This window comes from Rhinoraja longicauda, chromosome 40, assembly GCF_053455715.1.
Source record: "Rhinoraja longicauda isolate Sanriku21f chromosome 40, sRhiLon1.1, whole genome shotgun sequence".
Classification (NCBI taxonomy): Eukaryota; Metazoa; Chordata; class Chondrichthyes; order Rajiformes; family Arhynchobatidae; genus Rhinoraja; species Rhinoraja longicauda.
In genome coordinates this window covers 16456839-16480019 of record NC_135992.1, presented here as the reverse complement: position 1 = coordinate 16480019, position 23181 = coordinate 16456839, and the positions used below count along the sequence as shown (strand labels likewise).

At 46.6% G+C, this 23181-nt stretch overlaps 1 protein-coding gene across 3 annotated transcripts in view; it reads left to right on the top strand.

Moving 5' to 3' along the window:
- LOC144611614 (protein phosphatase 1 regulatory subunit 12C-like) overlaps nt 1-19114 on the top strand; it is a 62084-nt gene extending 42970 nt beyond the window's left edge. For 2 of the 3 annotated variants that reach the window (XM_078430826.1, XM_078430825.1), the window contains exons 17-22: nt 2623-2669; nt 3722-3827; nt 5510-5614; nt 10912-10962; nt 12231-12281; nt 13166-19114. In XM_078430826.1, coding sequence (XP_078286952.1) covers nt 2623-2669; nt 3722-3827; nt 5510-5614; nt 10912-10962; nt 12231-12281; nt 13166-13252 — 447 coding nt within the window. In that variant the 3' untranslated portion in view covers nt 13253-19114. The remainder of the gene's footprint in view (nt 1-2622; nt 2670-3721; nt 3828-5509; nt 5615-10911; nt 10963-12230; nt 12282-13165) is intronic. The other variant, XR_013549546.1, reaches the window with a different exon arrangement.
- Nucleotides 19115-23181: the final 4067 nt, after the last annotated feature.

Genomic DNA, 23181 nt, shown 5'->3' with positions numbered 1-23181 from the left:
CACCCATACTAATCAAGAATCTATCTATCTCTGCCTTAAAAATATCCACACTGCCTCCACAGCCTTCTGTGGCGAATAATCCCACAGATTCACCACCCTCTGATTAAATACATTTCCCCTCATTTCCTTCCTAAAAGAACATCCTTTAATTCTGAGGCTGTGACCTCTGTTCCTAAACTCTCCCACTAGTGGAAATTTCCTCTCCACATCCGCTCGTCCAAGCCTTTCACTATTCTGTAGGTTTACAGAATATACTGCCCACCTGACAGAGGCTGAATGAAGGGGTGTTCTGACCTGGGCAGCACGCGTTAGGGAGGCCCAGAGCTGCTTGTGCAGGGAAGTTGAAAAGTACCTCCAAGACTGTAATGTTCCAGTGATCTACGCTGTCTGTCTTTGTGAATTGTCCGGGTGTGGAATTTGCAGCCCCCTCTGCTCAGTGGAAGAAACCAGAGAAGTTGTGGTTCCCGGTATCAGCAGCTTTACACAAGAGCCATTGACCAATGTGGACGTACAGCACGTATTTCTCCAGCCACTGCGTCTTGTGTTCACAGGACCCAGCAGGCCCATCCTTTCACGTTGACCTGTTCTCCAGGTGTGATAGGTAACTGCCCAGCCATACTTTCCTGGGCCAATTTTCCTGAGATTTCCTTATCCAGTGCGTTCAGGCGACTGGAAGCCGTGTTATCTGATTAAATATTTGCTGCTCCAGGTCCTGCACTTGTACTCACTGAGTGGGGAAGTCTGGTAACTCGAATCTCACTGTACCTTAACTGGTGCACGTGACAATAAACTGATCTTGAAACCTTGGTTTGATGGAACAGTGTCCTTGTACCATGAGGTTGACCCAAGGAAGCTTTGTTTAATGTACCAGACCGTATGGGTGACACGGTGGCGCAGCGGTAGAGTTGTTTCCTTACAGCGCCGGAGACCCGGGTTCAATCCCGACTACGGGTGCTGTCTGTACGCCGTTTGTACGTTCGCCCCGTGACCTGCGTGGGTTTTCTCCGGGTGCTCCAGTTTCCTCCCACACTCGAAAGACGTGCAGGTTTGGATGTTAATTGGCTTGGTGTAAATGTATAGTTGTCCCTGGTGTGGGTAGGATAGTGTTAAAGTGCAGGAGTCGCTGATCGGTGTGGACTCTGGGCCGAAGGGCCTGTTTCCGTGCTGTATCTTTAAACTAAACCAGACACTAATTGTTTATTTTGTACGTTGGGCTATGAACAGTCACCTCACAGGTCAATGGTCTGTTTTCTTTGGTAGCAAGGAGGGTAGACCTGCTACCTCACAGTGCAGGAAACCCAGATTCCATACTGACTGTGTTTTTTTGGTATAATTTGCATTGTTACTTTTTTCCTGAGAGCCAAGTTCCGTTTGCTGGTGCTGTGGCCAATTCAGGTGTTTGCAAATGACGTTTGATTCTAGGAAAATGGTGGATTGAATTACAGGGATTAACAAATCCTTGCTTGTTAAGAGTAACTCCTATTACTTGTACTTTGGTCTACACAGCTGTGTTAGATTGTCACCTCTCTTCAGTATAGATTTAGCAACAGAGTACTTGGCAGATGAGAGATCTTGGATCATTTGCCACAAGGTTCCTCATTCCTGTACTTGTCATCTTCCATGCTTTCAGATTTTATTGCTTGACGCGATGTAAGTTGAACCCTTTATCTTGATTGTTGGCTTTCCAAATGCATCGTTAATTGTCAAGAACGTTGGAAGCAGTTCAGAAAAAATTGATGAGATTAATATCTGGAATCGGCAGATTATATTGTGAGGGAGGTTTGGATAGGCTGGGCTTATAACCACTGGATTTAAGAGAGCGAGAGTTGACTTGGTTGTCACAGGACAACCTGAGTGGTCTGGAGAGGCTGGTTGTTCACGAGGTTAATCCCTGGGATGGAGGGACTGTCATATGAGGAAAGACTGGGCTTGTATTCACTGGAGTTTAGAAGGATGAGAGGGGATCTTATAAGACGTATAAAATTATAAAAGGACTGGACAAGCTAGATGCAGGAAAAATGTTCCCAATGTTGGGGCAGTCCAGAACCAGGGGCCACACAGTCTAAGAATAAAGGGGAGTCCATTTAAAACTGAGGTGAGAAGAAACTTTCACCCAGAGAGTTGTGAATGTGTGGAAATCTCTGCCACAGAGGGCAGTGGCGGCCAATTCACTTGATGAATTTAAAAGAGAGTTAGATAGAGCTCTAGGGGCTATTGGAATCAAGGGATATGGGGAGAAGGCAGGCACAGGTTACTGATTGTGGATGATCGCAATGAATGGCGGTGCTGGCTCGAAGGGCCGAATGGCCTCCTCCTACATCTATTTTCTATGTTTCTATGTAACATTGAATTAGTGTGAGCGGGGTGATGGATGGTCGGCGTGGACTCGGCGGGCCGAAGGGCTTGTTTCCGTGCTGTATCTCTAAACTAAAAAGGCAACCGGGGGGGGGGCTTGGGGAGGGGAGGTGAGTGTACGGAAGAGGGGACAGGAGCAGGGTGACTGGGGATGGTGGGGGAAATATGTGCGGGGGGGGGGAGAATGTGGGGAGGGGGAGATTATTTGAAATTAGAGAATTCAATATTGGGTTTGTTTAACTTGCTTTCTGTGTCACTGTGTTTCAGGAAGACGGCACGGAGCAGGTGAACAGCTTGGATAGCCCAACACACAGGCAAGAGGGTTTAACATGACTGTATGAACTTCTGTACTAGGCATTGCAAAGTGCGTCACAGCGATTGAGGCAATCTAACTGAGTAACTTGCTGACCGTGCTGTGTAGATTGCAGTGCCTTTACACTGCACTGCCCTGTCTCCTGCCGGCACCTGGATAAAACCGTCAGAGAATAGATCGGGTACACGCACAGAGTCTCTTGCCCAGAGTAGGGGAATCGAGGACCAGAGGACATCAGTTTAAGGTGAAGGGGAAAAGATTTAATAGGAATCTGAGGGGTAACATTTTCACACAAAGAGTGGTGGATGTATGGAACGAGCTGCCAGAGGAGGTAGTTGAGGCTGGGATTATTCCAACCTTTAAGAAACAGTTAGACAGGTACATGGATAGGACAGGTTTGGAGGGATATGGGCCAAACCCCAGCAGGTGGGGCTAGTGTAGCTGGGACATGTTGGCCAGTGTGGGCAAGTTGGGCCAAAGGGCCTGTTTCGTCACTGTATCACTCTGTGACTCTGACCTGTCCTGTCCCCACCATGGACTCACTGCAGCCCTGGCCCTGTGGTCTTCCCATCCACCCCCTGACATTCACTTAGCCGAGCTGCTGAACACCACTCCACACTGTGGCACAGACAGCCGCTACTGGCTCCTGCATGACCTGACCACAGTTATAGTTCTTTCAGATTTCATTGCAAAGTTGACAGTTTTGTTGCAGCCTTTTAATAAACTTTAAATGATAAAGCTGAAGAATTGTGTAAAATGATGAGGCTAGAATTGTATAGCTGAATTATTTGTGAGTTATTGTTTTGGACGTGTTTGCCTGGGTTTACTGAAGTTCGTGAGTCCTGCGCTCAGATGTACTGTAATAAGTAGTGTGTTCCCCTCTCACCTGTGAAGCCTCTGTCAGTGGAACCTCCAATAATCCCGACCCTAATCACATATTGTCGTCTTGTCTTTCCGCTGACTGGTTAGCACGCAACAAAAGCTTTTCACTGTACCTCGGTACACGGGACAATAAACTAAATTGATCTTCTCTCTGCTTGGTGCCAAGTGTAGCTCGATTGCAGCTGACCAGATGGGCGATTGGATTGAGACCAGAGTCGGGATTCCTCCCCTGCACAGTACAGGGGCCCGGGCAGACAGTAATGGGGACTTCAGGAAGGTAAGCATGTGCATCATCATTAGTCACTGAGTTTAGTTTAGTTTAGAGATACAGCCCGGAAACCGGCCCACCGGGTCCGCGCCGACCAGCAATCCCCGTAAATTAGCGCTATCCTACACACACTAGGGACAATGTTTACATTTGCCAAGCCAATTAACCTACAAACCTGTATGCCTTTGGAGTGTGGGAGGAAACCGAAGATCTCGGAGAAAACCCACGCAGGTCACGGGGAGAACGTGACTTAGACGAAGGGATTAAAAGTACCATTAGCAAATTTGCAGATGATACTAAGTTGGGGGGTAGTGTGAATTGTGAGGAAGATGCAATAACGCTGCAGGGTGACTTGGACAGGTTGTGTGAGTGGGCGGATACATGGCAGATGCAGTTTAATGTAGGTAAGTGTGAGGTTATTCACTTTGGAAGTAAGAATAGAAAGGCAGATTATTATCTGAATGGTGTCAAGTTAGGAGGAGGGGGAGTTCAACGAGATCTGGGTGTCCTAGTGCATCAGTCAATGAAAGGAAGCATGCAGGTTCAGCAGGCAGTGAAGAAAGCCAATGGAATGTTGGCCTTCGTAACAAGAGGAGTTGAGTATAGGAGCAAAGAGGTCCTTCTACAGTTGTACCGGGCCCTGGTGAGACCGCACCTGGAGTACTGTGTGCAGTTTTGGTCTCCAAATTTGAGGAAGGATATTCTTGCTATGGAGGGCGTGCAGCGTAGGTTCACTAGGTTAATTCCCGGAATGGCGGGACTGTCGTATGTTGAAAGGCTGGAGCGATTGGGCTTGTATACACTGGAATTTAGAAGGATGAGGGGGGATCTTATTGAAACATATAAGATAATTAGGGGATTGGACACGTTAGAGGCAGATAACATGTTCCCAATGTTGGGGGAGTCCAGAACAAGGGGCCACAGTTTGAGAATAAGGGGTAGGCCATTTAGAACGGAGATGAGGAAGAACTTTTTCAGTCAGAGGGTGGTGAAGGTGTGGAATTCTCTGCCTCAGAAGGCAGTGGAGGCCAGTTCGTTGGATGCTTTCAAGAGAGAGCTGGATAGAGCTCTTAAGGATAGCGGAGTGAGGGGGTATGGGGAGAAGGCAGGAACGGGGTACTGATTGAGAGTGATCAGCCATGATCGCATTGAATGGCGGTGCTGGCTCGAAGGGCTGAATGGCCTACTCCTGCACCTATTGTCTATTGTCTATTGTCTATTGACAGCACCCGTAGTCGGGATTGAACCCAGGTCTCCGGCGCTGTAAGGCAACAACTCTACCACTGCACCACAGTGCCACCCTGTGCCTGTGAGAGATTGAGCACTTCAGTCCCAGTCAACAACAGAGGGTGGTGAATCTGTGGAAGTCTTTGCCGCAGAAGGCTGTGTAAGATCTGTTCCTCGATGAGCTGCTCGTTAAAGACCTACAGCCAAGTTTCATGCTCGTTCTCTCCTTAATCATCTACATCAAACAAAACTCTTTACATATTTTGGGTGTTTTGAGTTGCGTTTGTTATTACAATTGCCTATGTATTAGCACCTTAAAAGTCACTACATTTAATGAGTAGATAGTTTGAACAATTCCATGGGTGCTGTAAGAATGCACGGGCTTGCGGGATGACACTGCCTGCTAGACTGGCATAACTCAGGTGCACACCACATGAGATGTTGTGTACTGTTGCTCCATTCAGATGTACGAGATGGTGGTGTCAGAGAACGTCAGACTCAAGGAGCAGCTAAGAGATGCACAGCATTACCTCTCACAGGCCAACCGTGAGCTGGAGAGGGTGATGAAGGTAAGCCGATGGTGTTATCTGCCATGCAGCCTGCGGCCGTTACTCCCATGGTCCCAGGTGTTGGTGTGCACGTTTGTTACCTGCCTTTCTGCTGTTTGGTCACAAGCATAACTTCTCTAATGGCTCAACAAAACACAACACATCACTGCAGCGGTGGTCTTTAATGCTCACTTTAAATCTACCTCGGTGTTTCACAGGATAGTTACAGCACGAGAAGAGGCCACTCTGCCCTTCTCGACCAACACAGCTCCCTGATTCCACCCCAGCCCCTCCTCGGTCCTTGAGGCCACAGTGCAAGATGCCCCCACATCTCCAGACAGCTCATTCCAGATTCCAACCACACACGGCCCATTCATTGTCTTCCCCTGAAATTATATCTGGGCTCTAGTTCTCAACCTCTCCACTGTCGTGACGAGCCAGATCCATGTTCCTTTATATATTGCCATCGGGTTTCTCCTAAGCCGTCTCCAATAAAACACCTTGATCCTCTCTAATCTATACGATATGACAGAACTTTATTCAACGCCAGAGGGAAATTGGTCTGCCAACAGGCACAGCTCACAACAAGGTACACAAAAACGTGAAATTAAAATGAAACAAAAAGTAAAACAGTATACTTGTAACTGGAGTCCCTGATCCCGGGAGCCATTGTCCTGCATCTTTTCTGGGCCCTCTCTCCCATTACATTGCAGTACACAACCAGCATTGTACTCCAGGTGAGTTCTAAAGGATCAGTGTGGCTTCTCTTTAATACTGTGTACCTACTCTACTAAAGCCCAGTCTGATGAAGGGTCTCGAGCCGAAACGTCACCCATTCCTTCTCTCCTGAGATGTTGCCTGACCCGCTGAGTTACTCCAGCATTTTGTGATACCTTAGATTTGAACCAGCATCTGCAGTTATTTTCCTACACTACTAAAGCCCAGAATTAGCGATGTCATATTAAACATTTTTTCAACCTGCTCTGTCACATTCTATCACTTGTTCACTCGTGTTCACTCATGTTTAGTACGGGTGTCATGGGTTAAGGGGAGAAGGCAGGAGAATGGGGTTGGGAGGGAGAGATAGAGCAGCCATAATTGAAAGTTGGAGTAGACTTGATGGGCCTAATTCTGCTCCTATCACTGATGTACTGAAGCCCCAGGTCCTTCTGCTCCTCCCTCTCCTCCATCCGGGGACCACAGCTGCCCTTCCAGGTGAGACAGAGGTCCGTGTGCATCCCCTCTAACCTCACGCACTGCATCCAGTGTTCATAGAAACATAGAAAATAGGTGCAGGAGTAGGCCATTCGGCCCTTCGAGCCTGCACCGCCATTCAATATGATCATGGCTGATCATCCAACTCAGTAGCCTGTACCTGCCTTCTCTCCATACCCCCTGATCCCTTTAGCAAAAAGGGCCACATCTAACTCCCTCTTAAATATAGCCAATGAACTGGTCTCAACTACCTTCTGTGGCAGAGAATTCCACAGACTCACCACTCTCTGTGTGAAGAAATGTTTTCTCATCTCGGTCCTAAAAGACTTACCCCTTATCCTTAAGCTGTGACCCCTGGTTCTGGACTCCCCCAACATCGGGAACAATCTTCCCGCATCTAGCCTCCCCAACCCCTTAAGAATTTTATATGTTTCTATATAAGATCCCCCCTCAGTCTTCTAAATTCCAGCAAGTACAAGCCCAGTCTATCCAGTCTTTCCTCATATGAAAGTCCCGCCATCCCAGGGATCAATCTGGTGAACCTTCTCTGTACTCCCTCTAAGGCAAGAACGTCTTTCCTCAGGTTAGGAGACCAAAACTGCACACAATACTCCAGGTGCGGTCTCACCAAGGCCCTGTACAACTGCAGCAGAACCTCCCTGCTCCTAAACTCAAATCCTCTTGCTATGAATGCCAACATACCATTCACTTTCTTCACTGCATGCTTGCTTTCAATGACTGGTGCACCATGACACCCAGGTCACGTTGCATCTCCCCTTCTCCCAATCGGTCACCATTCAGGTAATACTCTGCTTTCCTGTTCTTGCCGCCAAAGTGCATAACCTCACATTTATCCACATTATATTGCATCTGCCATGCATTTGCCCACTCACCTAATCTATCCAAGTCACTCTGCAGCCTCCTAGCATCCTCCTCGCAGCTAACACCCACCCAGCTTCGTGTCATCCGCAAACTTAGAGATGTTGCATTCAATTCCCTCGTCCAAATCATTAATATACACTGTAAATAACTGGGGTCCCAGCACTGAGCGTTGCGGTACCCCACTAGTCACTGCCTGCCATTCCGAAAAGGACCCGTTTATTCTTACTCTTTGCTTCCTGTCCGCCAACCAATTTTCTATCCACCTCAACACTGAACCCTCAATATCGTGTGCTTTAAGTTTGTACACCAATCTCCTATGTGGGACCTTGTCGAAGGCCTTCTGAAAGTCCAGATATAACACATCAACTGGTTCTCCTTTATCCACTCTACTAGTTACATCCTCGAAACATTCTATAAGATTCGTCAGACATGATTTGCCTTTGGTAAATCCATGCTGACTTTGTCCGATGATTTCACCACTTTCCAAATGTGATGCTATCACATCTTTAATAATTGACTCTAGCATTTTCCCCACTACCGATGTTAGGCTAACTGGTCTATAATTCCCCGTTTTTTTCTCTCCCTCCCTTTTTAAAAAGTGGGGTTACATTAGCTACCCTCCAGTCCTCAGGAACTACTCCAGAATCTAAAGAGTTTTGAAAAATTATCACTAATGCATCCACTATTTCTGAGGCTACTTCCTTAAGCACTCTGGGATGCAGCCTAGCTGGCCCTGGGGATTTATCTGCCTTTAATCCATTTAATTTACCTAACACCACTTCCCGACTAACCTGGATTTCCCTCAGTTCCTCCATCTCTTTAGACCCCCGGTCCCCCGCTATTTCCGGCAGACAGTTTATGTCTTCCTTAGTGAAGACAGAACCAAAGTATTTGTTCAATTGGTCTGCCATCTCCTTGTTCCCTATGATCAATTCACCTGTTTCCGACTGCAAGGGACCTACATTTGTCTTAACTAATCTTTTTCTCTTGACATATCTATAAAAGCTTTTGCAGTCTGTTTTTATGTTCCTTGCCAGTTTTCCCTCATAATATATTTTCCCTTTCCTAATTAAGCCCTTTGTCCTCCTCTGCTGGACTCTGAATTTCTCCCAGTCCTCTGGTATGCTACTTTTTCTGGCTAATCTGTATGCTTCATCTTTTGTTTTAATACTATCCTTGATTTCCTTTGTTAGCCACGGATGCACTACCTTTCCTGGTTTGTTCTTTTGCCAAACTGGGATGAACACTTGTTGTAATTCATCCATGCGACCTTTAAATGCCTTCCATTGCATGTCCACCGTCAACCCTTTCAGCATCAATCGCCAGTCTATCTTGGACAATTCACACCTCATACCCTCAAAGTTACCTTTCTTTAAGTTCAGAACACTTGTTTCTGTATTGACTTTGTCACTCTCCATCCTAATGAAGAACTCTACCATATTATGATCACTCTTGCCCAAGGGGCCTCGCACAACAAGACTGCTAACTAACCCTTCTTCATTACTCAATACCCAGTCTAGAATGGCCTGTTCTCTCGTTGGTTCCTCGACATGTTGGTTTAGAAAACCATCTCTCAAACATTCCAAGAAATCCTCTTCCTCAGCACCCCTGCCAGTTTGGTTCACCCAATCTATATGTAGATTGAAGTCACCCATTATAACTGCTGCACCTTTAGTGCACGCATTTCTAATTTCCTGCTTGATGCCATCCCCAACCTCACTACTGCTGTTAGGTGGCCTGTACACAACTCCCACTAACGTTTTCTGCCCCTTAGTGTTTCGTAGCTCTACCCATATCGATTCCACTTCCTCCAAGGTAATGTCCTTCCTTTCCACTGCTTTAATCTCCTCTCTATCCAGTAACGCTACCCCACCTCCTTTTCCTTTCTGTCTATCCCGCCTGAATATACAATATCCCTGGATGTTGAGCTCCCAGCGTTGGTCACCCTGGAGCCATGTCTCCGTAATCCCAACTATATCATAATCATTAATAACTATCTCCACATTTAATTCATCCACCTTATTGTGTATACTCCTTGCATTGAGACACAAAGCCTTCAGGCTTGTTTTTACAACTCTCTTACCCCTTATACAATTATGTTGAAAAGTGGCCCTTTTTGATTTTTGCCCTGGATTTGTCTGCCTGCCACTTTTACTTTTCACCTTGCTACCTGTTGCTTCTACCCTCATTTTACACCCCTCTGTCTTTCTGCTCCTGCTCCCATCCCCCTGCCCCATTAGTTCCCCATGTGTCCTCTTATACGTCAGCGAGATCAGGCTTAGACCTTGCGACCGTTTTGCCAAACACTTGCACTGGGTCCGCTGAGGCCCGCTGCATCTCCCGGCTGCTATTCACTTTAACTCCCCTTTCCATTCTGTCCTGAACCACCTCCTTTGCCAGAGTGAGGCCACGCACAAGCTGGAGGAACAACTCGTATTCCAACCCAACGGTATGAACAATGAGTGAGCGAGAGAGGATGTGTCTGAAGAAGGGTCTCGACCCGAAACGTCACCCATTCCTTCTCTCCAGAGATGCTGCCTGTCCTGCTGAGTTACTCCAGCTTTTTGTATCTACGATATGAACAATGAATCCTCCAGTTTTAGGCAACTAACCAAAACCACCCCTCTTCCTCCCGTCATCCTCCCTCAACTAACTACCCCATGTAGAGATGTACGTTGTAGCTGCCTGTGTACCTGCCTGTGGACCATCTGTGTACCGGTGACCGTGGGCGGTGTAGCACCTCTGTGTTGGAGAAGTGCAGAGCAGTGTTTAGTTTAGAGATACAGCGCGGAAACATGCCCCTCTGCCCACCGAGTCTGCACCAACCAGCGATCCCCCTACGCACACTAACACTATCCTACACACACACACACACACGAGGGACAATTAACCTACAAACCTGTACACACTTTGGAGTGTGGGAGGAAACTGAAGATCTCAAGAGAAAACCTATACAGGCCACGGGGAGAACGTACAAACTCCGTACAGACAGCAGTCGGGATGGAACCTGGGTCTCTGGCGCTGCAAGCGCTGTAAGGCAGCAACTCTACCACTGCGCCACCGCGCTGTGTACCATTGTGTGTACTGCTGTCTAGTTTCTGTGCTGCCCGTAGTATGTACTACTGTCTGTCTGGTTTCTGTGCTGCCCGTAGTGTGTACTGCTGTCTGGTGTTCCTGACGGGTGTGTTTCTGACGGGTGTTTCCATTGTGCCCACATCTAGAGGCAGCAGCAGCGTGGAGACCAGCCTGCACGGTTGGAGCTGGAGAGATTTGTAAGTCCTCAAACGGAACTCCCGTGTCACCTTTGGTGTGGCAATTTGTCATATCGTTTCCACAAAATACGAGCAAAACTGACCATGAAAGCAGAGACACCAAATAATATATTCCTTTATTCGTCCCTCACCGGGGAAATGTACAGAATTTACAAATGCTGCAGTAACTCAGTGGGTCGGGCAGCTGAACAGCACCTTGTAGTTCCCTTACAACCTAGCTTACAACCCAGCAGCATGGATATTGATTTCTCTAAACTCAAGTAACCCTTACATTCCCTCTCTCTCCGTCCCTCCCCCATCCTAGTCCTCCTGCTAATTTCACTGTTTGCCGTTCCTTTGTTGTCATTTTGCCCCCAGCCAACAATGGACCATTGTAGGCTCCACCGTTCCTGAGTCATCGGTGCAGGCTCCGATCTGTCCTGTTCCTTTCCATACCTCTAGTTTTCCCCTCTTTGGCCCTCAGTCAGATGAAGGATCCCGACCCAAAATGTCACCTATTCCTTCTCTCCAAAGATGCTGCCTGACCCTCCAGCATTTTGTGTGTAAACTAGCATTGCAGTTTCTTCTTACACATTTTGTAAATACACCTGGCAAAACACACTATTCTAGAAAGTGTAACTGATGATAAATATATATTTATAAACCCTCTTCAAAATGGCTGCTCTTTAGTGTATTCCATTAGAAAAGTGATTATTTTCTCCCCATTATTAGTAAACCCTCCATAAATATTCTCTTAGCTAGCACTTACAAACCATTGGGTTGTATGGAGACGCAAGAAGCTGCAGATGCTGGATGTTGAGCAAATGAAAATGTGCTGGAGGAACTTGGCGGACCAGGCAGCACCTGTGGAGGGGGGTGGACAGATGCCATTTTGGGTTGGGACCCCTCTCCTGAAGGGTCCCAGCCTGGACCATTGAGTTCCTGCAGTACTTGGTGTTTTGCTTATTATACTGTGTGCTGATCAATGGGATTTGTATAGAGTGGCCAACATGGACATGGTGGGCCGAAGGGCCTGTGTCTGTGCTGAAGGATTCCTTGATGTAGTTGTGTTTCTGGAGGATTTTAAATAAAATTGGCGTGCTGGGTAAAATGTGTTGGAAGTGAATTCCAAGCTGCTCTTTGAAGGAGCAGATATCTGCACAGTGACTCAAATGGCCATTGTATTCTGACAGCTGTGGGACACGGGGGGCATCTAGTTTGGTTTGCATTGTTTGACAGTGGGCAAAATATTATACCCTCAATGATCAGTATCTGTCTTTATAAAACAGGAACGAAGAGCGTTTGAACGAAGGACTGCTGAACTGGAGGAGAGGCTAAAGGTAACTCAATGGATGAAGACAGATTCATCACAACATAGTTTAGTTTCGAGATACAGCGCGGAAACAGGCCCTTCGGCCCACTGGATCCGCGTCGAGCAGCGATCCCCGCACATTAAAACTATCCTACACCCACTAGGGACAATTTACACTTATATCAAGCCGATTATCCTACATACCCATGCGTCTTTGGAGTGTGGGAGGAAACCGAAGATCTCGGAGAAACCCCACGCAGGTCACGGGGAGAACGTACAAACTCCGTACAGACAGCGCCCATAGTCGGGATGGAACCCGGGTCTCCGGCGCTGCATTCCTTGTAAGGCAGCACCTCTACCGCTGCGCCACAGTGCTGCCCTGTTGTTCTGAGTGTTGAAGTAGAGGAAGCTCTCAGTAATATAGTTACTGAAAGCACACGGTGGAGGAATAGATCGGGTAGGTGCACAGAGTCCCTTGCCCAGAGAAGGGGAATTGAGAAGCAGAGGACATAGGTTTTAGGAGAGAATTTGAGTTCCACAGATTAACTACACTCTGACTAAAGAGGTATTTATTCACAAAATGCTGGAGTAACTCAGCAGGTCAGGCAGCATCTCAGGAGAGAAGGAATGGGTGACATTTCGGGTCGAGACCCTTCCTCTGACTAAAGAAGTTCCTCCTCACCACCGTTCTAAAAGAGCGCCCTTTAATTCTGAGGCTGTGCCCTCTGGTCCTAGACTCTCCCACCAGTGGAAACGTCCTCTCCACATCCACTCTTATCTATTCATTATGCTGTAAGTTTCAATGAGGTCCCCCCCTCAACCTTGTAAGCTCCAGCGAGAGGAGGCCGAGTGCTGTCAGACGCTGTGACCCAGTGCCACACACCGTTATGTTTTCTCTCCGTGTGCTCGTAGATTCTGACGGACCTGAAGGTGGACAACCAGAGGCTGAAGGATGAGAACGCCGCATTGATCCGTGTCATCAGCCGGCTGTCCAAGTAGTGCCGGTGACACCGTGCCGGTGGAGCGGCTGTGGGAAGGAGGATGGCCAGCCCTGTTGCTCCAGCTCACTAGAGCTCTGTGTCAAGGGGCAGCGTGCTTGATGCCACGTAACATGGGTTACTGTTGGTGGGGGAATGACAGGCAGAAGGACCAGCGGGCCAGGTGGTGCAGGTGAACATACTGGCAGATGTGTGTAAAACAGTCCGACTTCCACCTTCTGTCCCGTTACTTCATTTCACACTCACTTAGTGTGTGGTTTCTTTATCGGACCTACGTATGTCCAGAAATTATATTTGTGTTTTTTTTCTTGTACGTTGTGATTGTTCCACCATGTACTGGTCAGTCAGGGTATGTGGCCCTCTCTCCTTTCACTAACAGGACTGTGGGCATTTGGAGCTTGCCACTGCCCGCCCCCCACCGCTCCCTCCAGCCCACAAACCTCCCTCGCAATCTTTATATCCTCTTAAACATTCGTACGTTGCAATTCCATTAACAATCACTGTGCAGAATGTTAAAAAAAATGTCTGTGTGCAGACTTTTTAAAGATATAAATGCAGTATTAAAACTGAGAGGTTACTGTGAATGTTAAGAATTTCAATTTTAAACTGGGGCCATTTTTTTTTTCTGATTTAAGGTTGATTGGGCCAGAACAGAACGAAATGTCAAATCCTAACAACATGGTCCTTGCTTGGGATAGTCTGTCTGTGTGACATCAGGGGAGAAAATGTGGATTGGTTTAGTTCAAGTCCCTTTGCCCTCCAGTGCGAAGGCTCATTCATTTGCTTGCTTCTATTCCAACGTTGCAGTGGCGGCATCTGTATTGTGATATAGATGCCTGTCCTTGGGACAACGAGTAGTCTCTGAAAACAGCATGCACTGACCAACGTGGAAGGTCCTCTCACCCACCAGCCTCAGTGGCTGAAACATCTCACACCATGCTGGTGAGCTAAGCCCAGGAGGGTTTCCTTCTGATACACTTTGATCGGCTTGGAACCCAGGCAAGTTCCAACCAATACTGGTCACGGAGTGCTGGCATAACCCAGCAGGTCATGCAACATCTCTGGAGAACAAGGATAGGTGACATTTTGGGCTGCGATCCTTCTTCAGTCTGAAGAAGGGTCCCAATCTGAAATATCCATGTTCGCCAGAGATGCTGCCTGATCTGCTGAGTTACTCCAGCACTTTGTGTATTTTATTATAAACCAGCATCTGCAGTTCCTTATTTCTAAATCTCAATACTGATGAGTTTCAGTGCTTGCAAGCAATGACAATTACCTGATTTAAAAAAAATATGTCTCTATTTTACTGGAAATGTACTGTGGTATTTATGGGGGATGATTATGGAATTGTTATTTCAGCAAGCCATGAGTCTCAAGTACAAAAGCAATTGGCAGGATGCTGACTGATTTCTCGTTCCAACAGTAGCTTTTTTTGTTTCCTGATGAGTTTAAAATCCAAGGCCTGCAAACGTTAACCGCAAACGTGGTTGTAAATCAAGGTGCAAACCTTGTGGCCATGCTTGGCTGGCTAGGTGTGGCGACTGTTGGCAGAACACTTCGAACCCGCGTTACCTCTCCCATGTGCGTGTGATACAGGGGGCAGACAACAAACAGGGAAGGTGATTGGGCAGCAAACAGAAACATGAGCACTCATTTGCCCTGATATTTGGGGCAAGTTTCCAAATAAAAAATACTGCAGATGCTGGAACTCTGAGCTAAAAACAGGATGATGAAAATGTGTGTCGGAGAGAATGTGCATTTCTAGTCTTGACTCCAGAACCCACCCAGCAAGTGAATGTCACCTTTCAGTATCCTCTTTATTTAAAGGATTAGCCTGCTGCCACCCAGTGTCTTCTGATTCTTGGATTTAATTTCTGTCCCTATTATGAATTCAGAACAACAAAAGTTAGGGTAATGTTACCTGGGACAATGAATGTGAGGGCTCTTTCCCCCCTAATCTTTGCTTATAACCTCTCCTGTTTTCATTTTGCCTCCTGCATATTCCCAAGTGAGGCACTACTGATTATTGAAATCATTATTAAAGTTGAGAAGATGGCATTGTTTCCCTGGGCTTAGCTTACCTTTAGTCGACTGATTCTCCTGTTAAATTGTCCTGTTAAAACTGGTTTCTGGAAACAAAGTTGTGTGTTGGGACAAGTAGTTTCCTGGGCTCTGAAGCGACTCTCTCCCACGTGGGGAGTTGTGGCTCGGTGGTCTGTCCAGGGTATTATGCGGGTCGACAGGCTGGGCGAGAGTGGGACACGGGCATGTACCTAACACATGGCCCATTATACTGACAGCTGTCAGGGTGTGACAGGGCTGAGAGCATAATGAGAGGGGTCCTTGGGGTGACCATCTCCTAACCCCCAGCAGACCAGGCAGGTGGAGACCTTGGCTTGCTCACTAGATACCACCACGTTCACAGGTTATAGGAGTAGAATTAGGCCATTCGGCCCATCGAGTCCACTCAGCCATTCAATCATGGCTGATCCCTGCCTCCTAATCCCATTTTCCTGCCTTCTCCCCATAACCCTTGACACCCCGTACGAATGAAGAATCCAAATCTCTGCCTTAAATTTCCACTGATTTGGCCTCCACAGCCTTCCGTGGCAAAGAATTCCACGTTGTACCAAAGGCTAGGATGTAATCCCTTGTGTACATCACATTTTGAGATTTATATAGACTCTGTTTTCACTTGAATCATTGTTTGCCAACTTGAATGTAATACTTTAATGGTCATTGTGACATTAGTTGGAGCTGCGGGTTATTTTGTATGCTCACCACCAGTGCCTTGTTCGTGACTCTGTACGACAAGTCTACAGTGTACTACAAGTTTAAAAACGACGTTTTCTAATGTCTAGGATTTTTAATTGCAAAAAGATTACTGGAGTTTAAAAAATAAAATGTTTTGAGTAAATTAGGCGGTCGTTGAACAGCTGAAGCAGCTCAGAGGACAACAATCCCACACACACCAACAGGGTAACGACATGGGAGCTGGCACCTTGTAACTTATGGGAACGGGTGGTCAGGGTGGGGCTGGAGGTGGGGGCGGGTTGTTGGAATGAGATGATCTTTATGTCCTCCTGAAGATGCTTGTGAAGTTGTCAGTCAGCACGTTCTCGTGTGAAGTCAGCCTGTGAATGGCTTCAGAGTGCGTGTGTGCCGTGCCCATTACGTTGAACACCGTTCAGGGTTGAGGTCGATTGTGTGCTCGTTGAGCTGAGTGAGGGTGAGCTCATTGTGGGCAGTGGACATTTGGCACGGCAGGCCCTAACCCACACGCCATGGTATCCCACCCACCCACCAGCAGGCAGCATCTCTGGAGAGAAGGAATGGGTGACGTTTCCGAAACGTCACCCACTCCTCTCCAGAGATGCTGCCTGTCCCGCTGAGTTACGCCAGCTTTTTGTGTCTACGGTTTAAACCAGCATCTGCAGTTCCTTCCTATCCGCCAGCACGTCTTGTCCCATTCTCGAGGCTAACGTTGAGCTGTGAGGTTGGCACATATTCAGCAGCTCTGTGCTGTTGTGTGTTGCTGAGCTTGTCTGCTGTGGATGGCATCATGCCCGCTGGAGCGGCGGGGCCATCTAGTGGACAGGCTGCCATAGAGCAGCAGTAACACACACATCCAACACCCAGCCAGTCCTAATCCCCCTGTCCTCGGTAATATCTCTACATTTCTTCCTTGCTGCTGTGGTATAAACTCTTGTTGCTTCTCCCAGCTGGTGTAATTGTGAGATAGCATGTACCAACTCCAGCACATACATCCCCACAGCCTGTCAGTGTTTGCATTCTGGATCTGTGTAAGTGCGCCATTTTCATATGAAACAAATGTCATTTACTCTTCAGATAATTCAAGCCATTCTCACTTTCATTTCAGCATTTTCAGTCTGTTAATAGAAGCATCTCCTTGTTACTGGGAATGTGCCCCACTGTGTCAGGGTTGATGGTTTTAGTTGCTCTTTGGTGCTCTTTGCCTGCAGGATATGTGGGTGAGAATGGTTTGCAATATCTTGTTGCCGTGTCCTTCATCAGGGCACTGAGAGTGGGGCCTGACTGAGGGAGAGGTGAGGGACAGAGTATCAGAACTGGACAACCTCCCTTGGTCTGGATGTTCCAGGGAGACGTTTAGTTGTAAAACTGGTTGAGCACTTGTAGATATCCCTTGCGTTCTATTAACTAAATACATTTGGTTCCTCTTAATGTCTTAAAATGATAAATGTTTGCACCAGCATCCTCGGAGCCTACTCACGCTGAAGGATCAGGCTGGTTGCTGTGAACATTTGGTGCAAAGCTCCTCTCCCATCGTGAAAGTTCAGCTAATATAACGAGGGAACTGGAGTCCAGTTGTGTTCTTCAAACAATGGTCCTGAGATATAACCTTGCTAAAGGTTGCAGAGGCTGATGGAAACACACCGTGATACATGTTTGTATGTACTGTTAAAAAACACAACTGCTCAAATGAACAAGATACTGACCAGCTGTAATTTCTACAGATTATATTCCCCCTTGATAGACACAAAATGCTGGAGTAACTCAGCGGGACAGGCAGCATCTCTGGATAGAAGGAATGGGCGACGTTTCGGGCCGAGACCCTTCTTAAGTCTGATAGTCAGGGGAGAGGGAGACAGAGATAAGGAAAAGTACGGTTTGAAAATGATACATCAAAGAGGACAAACGTCAAGGAAAATATAGAATAGATCATTGTTAGTTAGGGGAAGGTGACAACGAAGCATAGAGAGATAAAATATAATCAGGAGGACAGTCAGACTGGTCAGAGAATGAGGAGAGGGGAGAGATGAAGAGAAGGAAAGCAAGGGTTACTTGAAGTTAGAGAAGTCAATATTCATACCGCTGGGGTATAAGCTGCCCAAGAGAACCTGACATTGCAAGAGGCTTGAGTGTATCTTCAGAGGCCCCACCTCCCAATCCATTGCCACAAACTACACACACAGTAAATAGTGGTGCAGTATTTCCCATTGCCAGAGCTCATCTCACTCAGAATATGGTTACAGAATGTTGCCAGCCAGGGACTACACCTTTTCATAAATTTTTATATTAAAGTGTTCTGAAAAGACTGATACCCTTTAATGCAAAATGTTTAAAAAGTTTATTTTTTACTTAATAAAAAAATCCCAATGATGCAAATTGTAGAAATGCCATTTTAAGCCACAACTCCTGAAATATCGCAATAAGCTTTTCCGTGGAACTGTAAACTTATCCCCGAGGGGATTTGTATAATCCCAGTGCCTTGGGGAGTTAATGTGATTCAGGACCTGAATGTTGGAAGAATCACCTGCAGTACTGTCCTTTGACACACCGACCGGGTTGCTAATGTGCCATTGATTCCGAGCGTTGCCAAATACAGACACACAATTCTCCACACTCATTCCAGTCTGTAACTGGAATCATTCCAGGACAACGGGTTGCTCTTCCTGCTCTGCATCTCAATGTATTCAGTGATGCTCTTTGTGTGGAGAACATTTTTGAGGTGTTGAGGGAGGTTGCCCCAATTCAAAGTCCTTTGCCACAGAGCCATCGACAAAGACGTGTATTGATGGGGGTCGGGAGGGCTGGCATCAAGTGTGACAAATAGGTTTGTGGTTTCACTCAATCGAAGGCGTGCCTTGGCATTATGCTGCAACTTGGTTAATTTGAGGTAATGTTAATTATATATATAAAAATATATATATATATTTCAATCTATAATGTGAAGTGTAATGTGAGTGTTGGCCATCAAGAATCTTAGTCATGGCAATGCCTTGTTCTGTCAGTTAAAAGCAAAATGTTTTACTTTAAATGTCTGGTAGACACAAAATGCTGGAGTAACTCAGCGGGTCAGGCAGCATCTCTGGAGAGAAGGAATGGGTGACGTTTCTTCAGTCTGAAGAAGGGTCTCAACCCGAAACGTCACCCATTCCTTCTCTCCCGAGATGCTGCCTGACCCACTGAGTTACTCCAGCATTTTGTGTCTACCTTCGGTTTAAACCAGCATCTGCAGTTCTTTTCGTACTTTAAATGTCTTGCCTCCAGCCAGAATTTGAAGCAGTTTGTTTTTTTTCAAGACTCTATCTAAACAGCTGTGGGATGCTGTGGGATACTGTGTGGCAAGTATTGTGCCATGAGTGGTGATCTGAATATATGTATATGGAATCTTTTTATAAAATACAAAATATGCATTCTTGCAAATGTGCAATACCCAGGACTCTTACACAAAGTACTTGTTATGGCAGCAAAGCTGCACTGTTTTAAGCACAAGATGCTGTTGATGCCTTGTATAACTTATACGTGTAATTAACCAGCAGCATTAATGTTTATTAAACTAAATTGCATTTTTAATTTGGATGTGTGATTTCATTTTTTAATCCATTTATGAGGATGGTTGCCAGGACCTTGAGGGCCTGATCTATAAGGAGTGGCTAGGACTTGATTCCTTGGAGTGCAGGAGGATGAGGGGTGATCTCTTATAAAGGTGTATAAAATGAAGGGAATAGATCGGGTGAATGTCAAGTCAAGTCAATTTTATTTGTGTAGCACATTTAAAAACAACCCACGTTGACCAAAGTGCTGTACATCAGTTCAGGTACTAAGAACGAACATACAATGGCACACAAACATAACAGCACATACATAAACAGTTCACAGCGCCCCCTCAGAGGGCCTCAAACGATAGGGAGTAGAACACAGTGTCTCTCCTAAGGAAGGGGAATCGAGACGCAGAGGACATAGGTTTAAGGCGAGAGGGGAAAGATTTAATAATAACCCAAGGATAGTAGAATTAGGCCATTCGGCTCATCAAGTCTACTCCGCCATGAGTGTGTATTGGAAGCTCCCATGCATTGTGTGCTCTACCATGCATTGAGCGTGCTCTACCATCTGTTGGGCATTATGCTCTACCATGGATTGAGCGTGCTCTACCATGCATTGAGCGTGCTCTACCATGCGTTGGGCATTATGCTCTACCATGCATTATGCTCTACCATGCATTATGCTCTACCATGCATTGAGCGTGCTCGACCATGCATTATGCTCTACCATGCATTGAGCGTGCCCTCCCATGCATTGAACTTGCTCTGGCATGCATTATGCTCTCCCATGTATTAAGCTCTACCATGCATTATGCTCCACCATGCATTGAGCTCTACCATGCATTGAGTGTGTTCTGCCATGCATTGAGCTCTTATCTACCATGCATTGAGCGTGCTCTACCATGCATTATGCTCTCCCATGCCCTGTGCTCTGCCATGCATTCAGCGGGCTCTCCCATGCATTGCTATTGAGTAATGAGGAAGGGTTAGTTAGCAGTCTTGATGTGCGTGGCCCCTTGGGCAAGAGTGACCATAATATGGTTGAGTTCTTCATTAGGATGGAGAGTGATATAGTTAATTCAGAAACAACGGTTCTGAACCTAAAGAAAGGTAACTTTGAGGGTATGAGACGTGAATTGGCCAAGATAGACTGGCAATTGATTCTTAAAGGGTTGGCGGTGCATATGCAATGGAAGGCATTTAAAGACCACATGGATGAACTACAACAATTGTTCATCCCAGTTTGGCAAAAGAATAAATCAGGGAAGGTAGTGCATCCGTGGCTAACAAGGGAAATTAGGGATAGTATCAAAACAAAAGATGAAGCATATAAATTAGCAAGAAAAAGCAGCCTACCAGAGGACTGGGAGAAATTCAGAGTCCAGCAGAGGAGGACAAAGGGCTTAATTAGGAAAGGGAAAATAGATTATGAAAGAAAACTGGCAGGGAACATAAAAACTGACTGCAAAAGCTTTTATAGATATGTGAAGAGAAAAAGATTAGTTAAAACAAATGTAGGTCCCTTGCAGTCAGAAACAGGTGAATTGATCATGGGGAACAAGGACATGGCAGACCAATTGAATAACTACTTTGGTTCTGTCTTCACTAAGGAAGACATAAATAATCTGCCGGAAATAGCAGGGGACCAGGGGTCAAATGAGATGGAGGAACTGAGTGAAATCCAGGTTAGTCGGGAAGTGGTGTTAGGTAAATTGAATGGATTAAAGGCCGATAAATCCCCAGGGCCAGATAGGCTGCATCCCAGAGTGCTTAAGGAGGTAGCCCCAGAAATAGTGGATGCATTAGTGATAATTTTTCAAAACTCTTTAGATTCTGGAGTAGTTCCTGAGGACTGGAGGGTAGCTAATGTAACCCCACTTTTCAAAAAGGGAGGGAGAGAGAAAACGGGGAATTACAGACCAGTTAGCCTAACATCGGTAGTGGGGAAAATGCTAGAGTCAGTTATTAAAGATGGGATAGCATTACATTTGGAAAGTGGTGAAATCATTGGACAAAGTCAGCATGGATTTATGAAAGGTAAATCATGTCTGACGAATCTTATAGAATTTTTCGAGGATGTAACTAGTAGAGTGGATAAGGGAGAACCAGTGGATGTGTTATATCTGGACTTCCAGAAGGCTTTCGACAAGGTCCCACATAAGAGATTACTATGCAAACTTAAAGCACACGGTATTGTGGGTTCAGTATTGATGTGGATAGAGAACTGGCTGGCAGACAGGAAGCAAAGAGTAGGAATAAACGGGTCCTTTTCAGAATGGCAGGCAGTGACTAGTGGGATACCGCAAGGCTCAGTGCTGGGACCCCAGCTATTTACAACATATATTAATGATTTGGACGAGGGAATTGAATGCAACATCTCCAAGTTTGCGGATGACACGAAGCTGGGGGGGCAGTGTTAGCTGTGAGGAGGATGCTAGGAGGCTGCAACGTGACTTGGATAGGTTAGGTGAGTGGGCAAATGCATGGCAGATGCAGTATAATGTGGATAAATGTGAGGTTATCCACTTTGGTGGCAAGAATAGGAAAGCAGACTATTATCTGAATGGTGGCCGATTAGGAAAAGGGGAGATGCAACGAGACCTGGGTGTCGTGGTACACCAGTCATTGAAACTAGGTATGCAGGTGCAGCAGGCAGTGAAGAAAGCGAATGGTATGTTGGCATTCATAGCGAGGGGATTTGAGTATAGGAGCAGGGAGGTCCTGCTGCAGTTGTACAGGGCATTGGTGAGACCACACCTGGAGTATTGCGTACAGTTTCGGTCTCCTAATCTGAGGAAAGACATTCTTGCCATAGAGGGAGTACAGAGAAGGTTCACCAGATTGATTCCTGGGATGGCAGGACTTTCATATGAAGAAAGACTGGATAGACTCGGCTTGTACTCGCTGGAATTAAATGTGCTTAAATGTGCACTACACCCACTCTTACATACACTGTACATACATGCCTCATTCTCACATGCATCACACACAGATACACATGTCCCTCACACATACATGTTTTTTACATGTCACTAGGGTTGCCAACTGTCCCGTATTAGCCGGGACATCCCGTATTTTGGGCTAAATTGGTTTGTCACGTACGGGATCAGGGGGTATGGAGAGAAGGCAGGTATAGGATACTGAGTTGGATCACATTGAATGGCGGTGCAGGCCCGAAGGGCCGAATAGCCTACTCCTGCACCTATTTGCTACGTTTCTATTGAGCGTGCTCTGCCATGCATTGAGCGTGCTTTCCCATGCCCTGTGCTCTGCCATGTATTGAGCCGGGCTCTGCCATGCATTGAGTGGGCTCTGCCATGCCCTGTGCTCTGCCATGCCCTGTGCTCTACCATGCATTGAGCGGGCTCTGCCATGCCCTGTGCTCTGCCATGCCCTGTGCTCTGCCATGCATTGAGCGTGCTCTGCCATGCCCTGTGCTCTGCCATGCCCTGTGCTCTACCATGCATTGAGCGGGCTCTGCCATGCCCTGTGCTCTGCCATGCCCTGTGGTCTACCATGCATTGAGCGGGCTCTACCATACATTGAGCGTGCTCTGCCATGCCCTGTGGTCTACCATGCATTGAGCGGGCTCTGCCATACATTGAGCGGGCTCTGCCATACA